Below are 12,295 nucleotides of genomic sequence, written 5' to 3' on the forward strand. Positions count from 1 at the left end.
CGCGGACGCTCGGTCGCAAGAATCCCTGAGCGAGATGGACCGTCCAGTTTGAAGGTTCTAGCTCAACGTGACAAACAAAGGAGGCTACTTCTACCACCCAGCTCGACCACCCCGTGTACAAGCGAATCGCTTGTCAGCTGCCCACGCGGTGCACCGGATTGTATTTTGGTTGTGTGGATGCGCGTGCGTTGCAAAACAAACCAGATGGGATGGCCTCCAGCCTGCCACGTCATGACCCTACTCATGAGGAGCACGACATACCACACAAGGCGAAAGAACTTGCCCGCCCGCCGGTGTGCAGCTCTGCCGATGACGCTGTGCTGATCGCTCCAAGCACAAGCGTCGATGGCGGCGCATCATAGAGCGAAACGCGATGCGCGAGGGGTAATGCGGGGTTCGATCCGCGCTTGCGCCAATGCGCTACGTCGTCTGGCGGCAGCTGCCACGAGGACTGTGGGGCAAGGGCGTTCCACTCTACTACACCATACAAACAGCAAAATGAAATACGGCGGCCGCTTGGTTTCTTGAAAAGTACGTGGCACCTCTAGCTGTCGGTTCTTGAACAAACGATCGATGCGCTCACTTCGCAATTGGTTATGGACCTCAGAGTGTGTTTTGAAAACTTCGACAACGTGACGCCCGGCGCCCCTCGCGTCTTCCTTTACGAGGTACTCTCGAACGCGCTGGCGAGCGCCATTGCGCGCATGCACGGCGAAGGCGTTTGGGTCACGCCGGCCACGCACAACTTTTTGGTCTTCTTCAAGATGCTCTTGACCTGGCAAGCGCTTAACAACCACGTGGCGACGGCGACGGACGACGAGATGCCGGCCGCGTCTCGGTGCCGTTGGCTGAACTTGGTCAAGGCAGGCCTTTACGAGACAGTGCCGGACATGGAGATGGTCCCAGGCAGCGATTTTTGCAACGCGATCTTGAGGCGGCCACCGCACCCCGTCGACGATGTAAAGCCTGCACCGCTGGCTTTTTACGACCGCCTTGCCATCTTTTTGTTTCCATCAACGCTGCCGGGCTCGACAAGTACGTTTGACATCGACGAGTTGGCGCGACACAAGGAGCTCGACCTTCGCTTCCTTGTGCTGTTGACGAACCGCCGCGTCGAAACGATGGGCCGGCTTCCAGAGTGGGCTCTTACGTTTGACGCGGACCTCGTGTATGACTTGGTCAAGCTCATCACAGGCAGACAACTCATCATTTCCGACGACATGGTCACGCGCGCTGCCGACTCGTTCCAGCATTTTGTATTTCCCGTCTTCTTTCCGCCGCGATTGCCTGGCGCCTACCGCCCGTTCACTGCGCCGGCTGCGCTCCCGGTCCTCGACGCAGCGGCGGTCATGGAGCTCTTGCGCGCGGCGTTCGAAGCGCGCGACCAAGAGATTGCGAGCCACGAGCAAGAGCGTGGGCAATATCTCTCGACAATCGAGCGTCTTATGAGCCAACTCGCCGACTACGAAGAAGAAGAGACAAAGGAGTGAGCTCTCTCGCTTCTGCAACTTGTGTATATGAGTTGTCGGGCCTCGTGTAATGACTTCCTAATCAATACATGTCGTGTTATGCTTGTTTTCGTTCTCTCTGCAGTGTTGATGGTGGGATGGTAAGAACTTCGCCAAGCCGACGCAAAACGCCGCGCGCACAACGGATGCGACACCATCCACGTTGCGCATGTTGGTGACGACAACGTGTTGTGGTACAGCGTGACTTCGTCGACGATGAAGACCCAGTTCGAGATGGCCTCGGCGATAATGCGTCGAGATCCGAGCCACTGTACTTAAGCATGTTGGCGAACACCAGCCGCCAAGGGCAAACCAGAACTGGCAATCCTTGATCTTGAGCTACGCGTTGCACCGCGAGCGCTGCTTGCCTCGGCGCGTGTTGCCGACCGCGTCAAAGGCGTCATCACACACCAGGGTAGATCCCAGGACTTCCTGGATTCCTGGATGGCGTCGGCGACGCAGTAGGTCAAGAGTGCGTGTCCAGGCAGGAGAATTGTCATGGCCGTGCTGGGCGCGCGACCTTTGCAAAGCTTAGCAATACATATGTATGTGTGTGGTTGAGCGCATGCTGAACGATCGATCGCAATCGATGGGAGCTCGACCAAGATCGGCTTGAGCGTCTTGAGCACCGGTTGCGCATGAGCACCTCGACCGTTCGCCACGGGCGAGACGTAGTGCTTACGCTTGTCCCCTCGTCAAAGGCAAGCCGGGACTAGAACAAACTCGCTCGCCTCACGGCGTCGGAACGCGGCAAGGGCAGAGGCGCGATCTCCACGCGAGGCCCGCCATGGTGTCGCAAAAGACTGCGATGCCGGCGAGTTGGCTTTGTATCACGCCAGAGTCATGACACGAGCACAATCGCACGAGCGGTACGGGAATTGGCCACAGCATCGAATAAAATTCGGATAAACCAACGTTTAACCGGACGCATGGTGCAGGAGCCAGGTGCAGCGACCGAAAGAACGCGCGCGCGGCTGGCCGACGCGACGACGCATGTCCAAGCGCGCCAGGAAGACGTCGCAAGCCGAACCGCATTGTCCGGGTGGCACCCCGCAGTGCGGAAGAGCCTTGGCAATCTTATCCGCCGGCATGGATACGACGCCGCGGTCCGAGTGCCAGTCAAGACCGAGAGCATGGAGGTGCGTCGACCACGCCGTGACGCGCTGGTCATTGATGGCGTGCAGGCCCAACGTGAGTAGCAGCGTGAGGCCCAAGCACGTCTCGGCGGCAACCAGGTCGATCTCGATCATGATGTGATCGTCAAGTAGACGAAGAAGCGCTCGCCGTCCGACGTTACGGCCGGGTTGAGTGATATGGCGACGCGTTGATCACGACATACCATTGGCAACGACCGCGTAGGAAATGGGCGAGCCCGTCCAGCCGAACGGAGCGGTCATGTCGGCGCACGAACAGCAGGTAATTGGCAAACCAACGCGCATGGTCTGCGCGGGCGGCCACGTAACGCAGCCTTGATGTCACCGGCCATACCCATGACTCGAAATCCACCGAGCAGAGTCGTCGCTCGTGAATGCGCAGCTCGACGTTCGTGACACTGCACTATATGACGTCCGGAAGCACGCCGTGTTGAAGTTCGTCTCGGATATGTCGTGAATGATGCGGCCATACCCACGACAATATCGTTGTCTTTCTTCGCGACCACGTCAATGCCGGGCCTACGACGGAGGCAGGAGTCTGGAACGACGAGGTATATATGGACCGGCGTCTCGACCCGCCCGGATTCCATGGACCAGCGCCGCTAGGTACGTGAGAGCCGACTTGTGGTTGCGCGCCAGAGCGTCGGGCTGACCCAGTCTGGCGTAATGCCATGCGTGGCAATCGCCAGCACGGCGTCGCGGTGTACGTAGCCGGCGTAAAAAGATGCTAGCGTCGGGCCCCGGGTCTACGGACGAGGCGAATCGCGTCAGCCACGGCAAGGCTCTGGACATCTACTAGCTCCAGTGCCGCATCGCCTCGTGTAGCTGCGACCACGACGGACGGCGCGGACGGGTTGACTAAGGAACTGGTGGCGGGCAACGCAAAGGACAGCAAGAGCGGCGGGTGTAGCCAAAAGCGATAAAGCTAAATGCAAAATGATTGTCTAGGCTACTGCTGACTCATCGCGTCTATCTGGACGTTCAACATCCTGGCAGCGCTTCAAAGCACCACTTTGGATGCACCTCTCGTGAGTCAAGAGAGCCGCGTCACGCCCCACTGAAGACCAACCCAGCCCAAGGAAATGGCGTCCAAAGCGCAGAGATGTATATTATGGTCTTACGATAGTACGAGGAAATGAAATGTACAGAGGCCAGACGACGCAAGTGGCGGTGCGCGACAACTCACTCGATTGTCTCATCCACAGCGCCATCGCGTTGGAAGAGGAGCTGTCTGCGCTCGACGAGTCTCGCACGCCTCTGACGCGGTCGGCAACACGCGCCGAGGCAAGCAGCGCTCGCGGTGCAACGCGTAGCTCAAGATCAAGGATTGCCAGTTCTGGTTTGCCCTTGGCGGCTGGTGTTCGCCAACATGCTTAAGTACAGTGGCTCGGATCTCGACGCATTATCGCCGAGGCCATCTCGAACTGGGTCTTCATCGTCGACGAAGTCACGCTGTACCACAACACGTTGTCGTCACCAACATGCGCAACGTGGATGGTGTCGCATCCGTTGTGCGCGCGGCGTTTTGCGTCGGCTTGGCGAAGTTCTTACCATCCCACCATCAACACTGCAGAGAGAACGAAAACAAGCATAACACGACATGTATTGATTAGGAAGTCATTACACGAGGCCCGACAACTCATATACACAAGTTGCAGAAGCGAGAGAGCTCACTCCTTTGTCTCTTCTTCTTCGTAGTCGGCGAGTTGGCTCATAAGACGCTCGATTGTCGAGAGATATTGCCCACGCTCTTGCTCGTGGCTCGCAATCTCTTGGTCGCGCGCTTCGAACGCCGCGCGCACGAGCTCCATGAGTTCGCTGCTTTGAAGCAAGTGCTGGCCCTGACCATGACCGTCGACAGCCGCCGTGTTCAGCGCTGGAGCCGAGCCCGTGTTTTGGCGCTTCGCGGGAGGCGGCCCGTCATCATCATCGTCGTCGTCGGCGTCGTCATCGTCGTCGGCGTCGGCATCGTCGTCGGCGGCGTCGAACGCTCGGAGCTTGACGGAAGTTGCTCGGTCGAACGGCAAATATCCGGCGAAGCGCGCACACTGGGCGACCGTCAGCTTGCGCGGAAAATATTTCGGGAAGGAAAAGGAAAGCGCGTCGACGGCTTGCGCGACCATCGCTTTGTCAATGATGAGGCCCTTGATCTTGATGAGCTTGAATATGTCGTGCGCAAGGACGGCGTCGAACGTGAGGACCCACGTTGGGAGCCGCTGCGTCGGGACGGCCTGGCGGTTCGTGAGAAACACGAGAAACCGAAGGAGAGGCTCGCGCTCCCGAGAGAGCGCATCGACGTCAAACTTGATCTCCTTCGTATGCTTCGACCTCAACAAGTAGATCGCGACGCGGTCGTGGAACCGCTGCGGCATTGGCGCCGCGACGTCGTCCGCAGGCGCCGGCTCGTTGAAAACGGCGTTGCAAAAGCCCGTGTTCGCGTCCTTCTCCACGAACGTCTTCGCGTCGTAAAGGCCGGCCTTGACGAGGTCCAACCAGCGGTCCCGGGACGCGGTCGGCATGTCCTCCTCGGTGGAGGTCCGCACCGTGTAATGAAGATTCTGCCACTTCAGGAGCATCTTGAACACGACGAGGAACTTGTGCGCGTCCGACGCCTTCTTCACGACGTCGCGGTTCGCGGCGTGGAAAAAAGTGTACGCCTGCTCGACGCGCATGCTGAGCGAGTCGTGTTTGAGGCTCTTGGTGTCACTCCCGTCCTTGAACGTGTGGAAGCACGTTGCGATGTCAATGGCCCATTTCGAATCGTTCATGGCCAATTGCGAAGTGAGCGCATCGATCGTTTGTTCAAGAACCGACAGCTAGACGTACTTTTCAAGATACCAAGCGGCCGCCGTATTTCATTTTGCTGTTTGTATGGTGTAGTAGAGTGGGACGCCCTTGCCCCACAGTCCTCGTGGCAGCTGCCGCCAGACGACGTAGCGCATTGGCGCAAGCGCGGATCGAACCTCGCATTACTCCTCGCGCATCGCGTTTCGCTCTATGATGCGCCGCCATCGACGCTTGTGCTTGGAGCGATCAGCACAGCGTCATCGGGCAGAGCTGCACACCGGCGGGCGGGCAAGTTCTTTCGCCTTGTGTGGTATGTCGTGCTCCTCATGAGTAGGGTCATGACGTGGCAGGCTGGAGGCCATCCCATCTGGTTTGTTTTGCAACGCACGCGCATCCACACAACCAAAATACAATCCGGTGCACCGCGTGGGCAGCTGACAAGCGATTCGCTTGTACACGGGGTGGTCGAGCTGGGTGGTAGAAGTAGCCTCCTTTGTTTGTCACGTTGAGCTAGAACCTTCAAACTGGACGGTCCATCTCGCTCAGGGATTCTTGCGACCGAGCGTCCGCGAAATGAGACGACGCCGCCACAGCCACGGTGCCCAAGCGCTTTGTCCCGACGCATTTCCATGGGACTCTTGTGCAGGTGGTCAATCTACTCTCGGGCTCTCGCTCGCAATGATTCCACCTCGAGCACCAAATTTCGCTATCGCATTTCATGTTCAACATCTCGCCACAGAGCGTAGTAGCCACACAACACATCTCGAGCTCAACATCTGGTGGTTAAAGATCGGATCCGTGGTCTGAGTCGAGCTTCCCAAAGGTTTGCGCAGTCGTCGTCGATGGCAGTTCGAGCATGCGGTGTCTGCTGGACGTCGATCGGCGCTCGTGGGCCAACAAACCTCTTCATAGGATCGTGCGACCTCTGTACCTTTTTGAATATATCCGCGCCGCCGCCTGCGCAGCCGCGGCCCGGCAAGCGAATGAAGAAGAAGGAGATTGCTAGTCTCTACATATGCAAGGTCTTTGTGTAATTGTAATTATGAAGATAACTCGAAACACGTTCATATATGTGTATATAATCGTACGTGGGGATGACGACAGCGAGGGTGTTGTCTGTGGCTCAAACACCACGCCAAGCGAGATGCGCGCTTGGAATGGCGGCGCGCCTTTGGCTGTGTAAACCAGCGCGAAAAGTGGACGTTGCGGTGCTGCAAGAGGGCAGCGAGGAGGCAGATCGCAATGGAGTCGCCGTCCAGGTAGCTCTCGCGCCAGAGCTGGGCTTTAAGCGTCGGGACCGGTCTGTTCGAGCTCGTGCGCTGCATCTCGTTCGCGTGGTCTTGGCACCACGTCGGTTTCTTGCCGCCGCTTTGGTCTGCACCGGCTCGTTCCACCTAGCATGATGTCGACTGGTGAGATGATCCTCGAGCATTGAGTCCACGTACGGGAGCAAGGCGAGATGAGTATATGGGTCCGGGTGGCGTGTGAGGTGGACCGCTTCCTTGGTCGTGATCTTGGAGACGCCCGACTGGTTGATATCCATTCGGGACGTGAGATAGTCGTCGCGCGTCTGGATCATCGGGTGGCTCGAGATGAAGCGCGCCGCAAAGAGTATCCCGCTGGGATGGAACCGGGACGACGAGCTCTCATCTACGGGCGTGTGGGAGGAGGATGCGACGCCCAAGACCACGGTATCTGTCCAGAGGCCGTTGCACATATCGCAGCGCTCGTTGCTCGTGGCGAGGAGCCGGGTCCTTTCGTTGTTGCGCGACTGCAGCGGGCCGGCCTCCTGGTTCCTGGTGGCGTAGTGAGCCCGACCGGCTCCGAGGCGCGCTGTCTCGCCGGGCCCGCGGGGTCATCTCTCCTACATGACGCAGGCGCAGCATGAGCTTCCATCGTCCATCGCCATGACATGCGTACTCGGCCCGTCCGCCACGCGCCGGCGAATCTCCATCCTCGACAAGATTCCGAAATGACGGTGATGGCGTATCCGGATATAGGTGTGTCACATTGTCACATTTGCGCCAGCTTGTGCGATTGGTGTCAGCAAGGAGCCAAAACTTCAAGATGAACGGCCGAGTTCTGGCGTGTTGCAGTTGATTTCTCGAACAAGCGATCAGATCGCCCGCAGGTCGACGAAGGTGGCAGCTGGCCGTCGCTCCAAGCTCGGCAAAAGCTTACGAGGTTCGGAAATATATTCACACTGTACAAGTACCGCAAAAGCCCAAATTTACTCGCTTCTTCAAGTACATCATTTCACTGCCCTATCAATCCCTGGTGGAAGGAAATACTAACGTTATGAGTATGACATTACCCGCCCCTTGCTCTGGTGCGACAAGCTGGGAAGTTGTGCTGGGAGGTACGTACAAGTGTACGGAGTGCTCCAAGACCGAGTCGGAGAGGCATTAATAGCATAAGGCATTGATACGCCTGGACCTTGAAGTACAGGTCGATGGAGGGAAAGTACTACTGTAGTAAGCCGTTTGATTGATGAGGGCATCGGGGACGCCACCCAGTTTTGTACAGTGTACTTGATTAAACGAATAAAGGCTGTCATATCCGGTGGCGGCGGTGGGCACTTCACAAGTCGGCCATTCTCTAATTTGCCAGCACGAGCCAAGGCGTGGAACAAACCCACTGGAACAAACCGCCTTCTGCAGCGTTGTTCTTGAGCCGGACATTGCGGCGATGATCTTTGGCTGCCATGATGGCGTCCTCGAAGACATGCACCATGCCATTGCCGCCTGCTGAGACCTTGTCGAGGTTGACGCCTCGGGAGGCTACGCGTACGACTCGTCGTTCTGCCAGGCGTTCGCGCCCGACGCCAAGTGTCCCGACGAGCTTTGCGCGCTTCCGTCCTCGCCGTATCTTCGACGGGACGGCCAATACGACGACCGCCTGCCTCTGCACATGGCTGCTCGGTGGTTTGCGAGTGGATCGAGGAAGCGTGTGCGGCCAACAACGTTCTTCCGCGGGCACTTGGACGCTTGCGACGACCCGGACGTGCTTGACGAGGCAATCAGGCGCAAGGCGTGGGACGTGGTGCGCATCCTCTTGGCCAACTGCACGGCCGAGCTGCACGGCCGAGATCTCACTCGACGGGTGCCACTTTGACGTCGCGACCCAAATCCTGCGACGTCGACCAGACCTCCGCGACGACGAATGGCTCCAAGAGGCTGTAACCAACCAGAACGTGGAGGCAATGCGCTTCCTCCTCGCGGCTGGCATTGGCCAGCCTCGCGACTGCCTCGTCGAGATTGCGGGTCGTCGAGACCATGTGCCGACGAGCAAGCTCCTTCTGCCGTACTGTATGGACGCAATGAACCATGTCGACAACATCATCTTTCTTCGTTCACTCAGCGTAGAAATAACTATTTTAATAATAGACCCCCACTTCAGCAACAATATCTTTCTTCTTGACCTCGTCGCGCTGCTGAACTGCCACCGCGGAACGCTCCTTCGGGTGATCACGCCCGAACTCGTGTAGCAAGGAATCAAGGTAAACCAAACGATTCTGCTGACATCGCGCGTGGCGGGTCTTGCGGCAGCGCTGCTGCAATCTAGCAACGTGCTTGTCTTGGCGTTGGCTCAGGCCATTTGTCATCTCCACGCACCCGACGCGATGGTCATCGCTGAGTAAGTCCAGAGCAAGGAAGGGTTGGTCTCGGACGCTGAGCTCCAGGCGCTGCTCACGCGCCTACTCGCGACCGAGGGCAAGCCGCCGAAGATAAGAACGTCGATGCTATCGTAGTGGAACCCACTGAGCGGAGCCAATCGTCCAAATCTTTGAATTCTTTCCCCTTTTCATTTATTCGTTGTTAATGTCTGCAGCATAGCTGACGCCGCGGTAATGATATTCGATAGCAGCTGCTTCCGGCCCATTCGAAACGTGAGCGCCACCAAGAGGCGGTCGGGGAGGTCGTTGGTTTGGAGCAAGGCAGCGTCTTCTTCGAGCGTGGTGGGATACGCAGCAGCAAGCTCCTCCAGCACCTCGATAAGGACCATAATGGCTCTTGTTTCGACGCGGACGTCCGATATCGGGCACGAGACATCAACGTCCTCGCAGTACGCCGTCAAGAAATGGCAGCAAAAGTACGGTAGCAGTGACGCAACGGACGTGTCGTGCGTAAGACGGAAGTTGGTCTTGAACGGCATAAGGTGCGCCTTGCTGAGGACCGCGCGGCGCTCCGTCTTGGACAAGGCACTCGGGTACGACGCCGCGAGGTGAAAGTCCATATCGATATAGTCCACAGCATTTTCACGCAGCGCAAACCCGTAGTGGAGCAACAGTTGGTCTAGTGCAAGCGATGAAATGTGTACGAGATAGCATCGATGTTGTACGGTTGGGGCGCCGGCCGTATCGGTTGAAGACTTGGTCGCCGCGCTTGTATCCGACGGACGAGTGCCACTCGAACGTCTTGTTCTCGTACGCATACATGGTGGCGTGGTTGTTGTGGTTGAGCATGTCGGCAAAGGGCACAAGCGACGACCACGGCAGGCACCGGCCTACACTGTCGCATTTGGAATGACTGCCAGAGGAATGTCAAATACCGGTACCAAACGTGCGAGCTTGGATCGTCTGCCACGCAAAACGAAAGGTTTCGAATGAAAAACTTGTCGCGTTAAAGAGCTCCTACAGGCAAATAGTTAGACAGAGGATCGAAAATGGAGGTATGTTTTACCGGGTAGAGGCGGAAGAGGCAGTCGGTGAGGCGCTCGTACCACGTGACGATCTCGGCGTTGCGCTGGTTGGCTATCTCCACGAGGCGCCTAGTGACGATAACCAATAAGAAATCATTTCTACAATAAGAATTGGAGCAGAATACGGGTCTTGCAAGGACGCGAGCTCGTCGATGGTCCAGTTTTGAATCGACTCGGGCGCAGGCAGCGTCGAGAGGTACGGGTAGTAGAACGAGTGATGGCCCAGGTGCATGTGGTGCGCCACAAACGTCGCCAAGAGCGGATCGTCGCGGGCAAAGAGGTCGGAATGTCGAGCAAAGATCGGGCCAAGGTCCGGGTCAAGCTTCACGGATGCCTCCGAGATCATGAGCGCCTCCGGGATCGACATGGCGACTTCATTGGGCGCAAGGTCCCGCGTCGCGACGACGCCACGACCGCCGTCAAGGTCGCGCGTGATCGCGAGCGCGTCAATCTTGGCGCCACGCTCCGTGAGCCAGCGCAGGAAGCGGGCTTCCTTCTCGTCGTCGGCCATCCTGCTGCAGTCGATCACAAGAATTCGATACGCGAGGTGTACGTACGATGTACGCTCTGAGTGGCGACGAAGAACAACAAGACTGCGTGTCTTGCGGTCTATATTTACCACTTTACTGGTGGACAGCGTGGCAATACTACGCGTGCGCGTGTGACCGAGACCGGATGACAATCCGGTTAATACCGGATGGGGTCGTCAGGGGAGAAACCGGATAGCTGGACAAATCGTCGCAGCCAGTGACACCCGCTTTGCAGGCAGTGAGCTCCAATTGCGTGGTGGAGCGAGCACTCCAAGAACGTCCCGACTATGTATGGGTGTCCGTTTCAGGTCGACGTGGACTCAGAGCGGGAGGAAGCTATTACCAGCTGCGTAGGGACGAGCGTGAGCACTGGGCCTTGCGCTACAATTGCACCTGTCGTTGCGAGTACCGGTAGCTGATATGACCGGAGTCCGGCATTGGGAGTCCGGCCGCATCGTCGTGACACTGTACACTGTACTAGTAGGCGCGTCGGGCTTGCGAGGTAAAACAGATGGCTGGCGGAGATGGTCAGTCCTTGTGCCGTGGAGCGCCACGTCATAGGTTCAACATACCGGTACATGACCCCATGACATGACCCGGTGTGGGGTGCACCGCTCAACGGTATCAGTGTACTAGTAACTGTGCGGTGCAGGATACCGGTAATTCCTACAGCACTAACACTGACGGCCTTCATACGCCTTCCAGTTATGTTTATCATTGCTGTTTAACGCCCCCATAGATGCTGCCGTGTAGATTCTTTAAGACGCACAAGGTTGGACGGACTCTGAGGGTCGTCTGTGCCTCTGCAAGGAAGGTCGTGGCCTCGTGAGAGAGCGCATTGGTATAGTGTAGATGCGCGAGTGACCGTGCCCGAGCTCCATCGACGCATCAACATTGCGACTCGCGCGGGTACGCTGCATCCGAATCTCGTCCCTACAGGGCACTTGGTTCGTAGAAGTAATATATGCAAACCACGAGCAAACGTACAGACCACGAGCAAAAATAATTTCCCCCTCTTACAAACCCGTGGCACTTCGTGTCATCCAGTTCCTCGTCGCCTGAGGCCCTCCATTTGGACGACACTGGATGGTGAGAGCATGCGCCGCCAACAACATGCCGCTTGTCGAGTCCTCTATCAGCACTCGGACGCGGGTCACCGCAAGGCTCTCGGGGAGCCGGTCTTTAACGAGGCGTGGGACACGGTACATTCCCTCTTGGCCAAATGCACGACCGATATCTCGCGCGACTCGCTCCAGTTGGCTCTTTTCTTCCGCAACCTCGATGTCGCGGCCCAAATTCTGTAGCGTCAACCAGAGCTCCGCGACAAAGTACAGCTCGGAGACGATGCGCTTCCTCCTCGCGGCTGGCATTGGCCAGCTTCACAAGTGCCTCGTTAATTTCGGGCCGTCGCAACGAAGCGACTGGGAGCAAACTTTTGCTGCCAAACTGCATGCACGCGATCAACCATCTCGGCAACTTCATCTTTCTTCTGGACCTCTTGAAGAAGCCCGGCCGCCGTCGCCCAATGATCCTTCGGATGATCACGCCCGAGCTCACGCAGCAAGGACGAAAGCCCAGCCAAACCACCATGCGTGGCGGCGCGCGAGACTGCACT

General features: G+C 57.7%; 3 protein-coding genes across 3 annotated transcripts; 1 reads left to right on the forward strand and 2 right to left on the reverse strand.

Moving 5' to 3' along the window:
* Positions 1 to 591: 591 nt before the first annotated feature.
* SDRG_03256 (hypothetical protein) lies at positions 592 to 1,583 on the forward strand. Its single transcript, XM_008608887.1, has one exon. It carries the CDS (start codon positions 597 to 599, stop codon positions 1,488 to 1,490), a length of 894 nt encoding a protein of 297 aa, XP_008607109.1. The 5' UTR covers positions 592 to 596; the 3' UTR covers positions 1,491 to 1,583.
* A 2,659-nt stretch (positions 1,584 to 4,242) lies between these two features.
* On the reverse strand, positions 4,243 to 7,435 carry SDRG_03257 (hypothetical protein). Its single transcript, XM_008608888.1, has 4 exons — positions 7,370 to 7,435; positions 6,891 to 7,313; positions 6,652 to 6,843; positions 4,243 to 5,478 (listed from the first exon to the last, which is right to left on the reverse strand). The coding sequence occupies exons 2-4, from the start codon at positions 7,164 to 7,166 to the stop codon at positions 4,333 to 4,335; spliced, it is 1,614 nt and encodes a 537-aa protein (XP_008607110.1). The 5' UTR covers positions 7,167 to 7,313; positions 7,370 to 7,435; the 3' UTR covers positions 4,243 to 4,332.
* Positions 7,436 to 9,253: 1,818 nt separating this feature from the next.
* SDRG_03258 (hypothetical protein) lies at positions 9,254 to 10,661 on the reverse strand (the record flags this gene model as incomplete). Its single annotated transcript, XM_008608889.1, has 5 exons — positions 9,254 to 9,744; positions 9,791 to 9,955; positions 10,007 to 10,082; positions 10,132 to 10,219; positions 10,276 to 10,661. The coding sequence occupies 5 exons, from the start codon at positions 10,659 to 10,661 to the stop codon at positions 9,254 to 9,256; spliced, it is 1,206 nt and encodes a 401-aa protein (XP_008607111.1).
* Positions 10,662 to 12,295: the final 1,634 nt, after the last annotated feature.

This window comes from Saprolegnia diclina (genome assembly GCF_000281045.1).
Source record: "Saprolegnia diclina VS20 unplaced genomic scaffold supercont1.8, whole genome shotgun sequence".
NCBI classification, from domain to species: Eukaryota; Oomycota; class Saprolegniomycetes; order Saprolegniales; family Saprolegniaceae; genus Saprolegnia; species Saprolegnia diclina.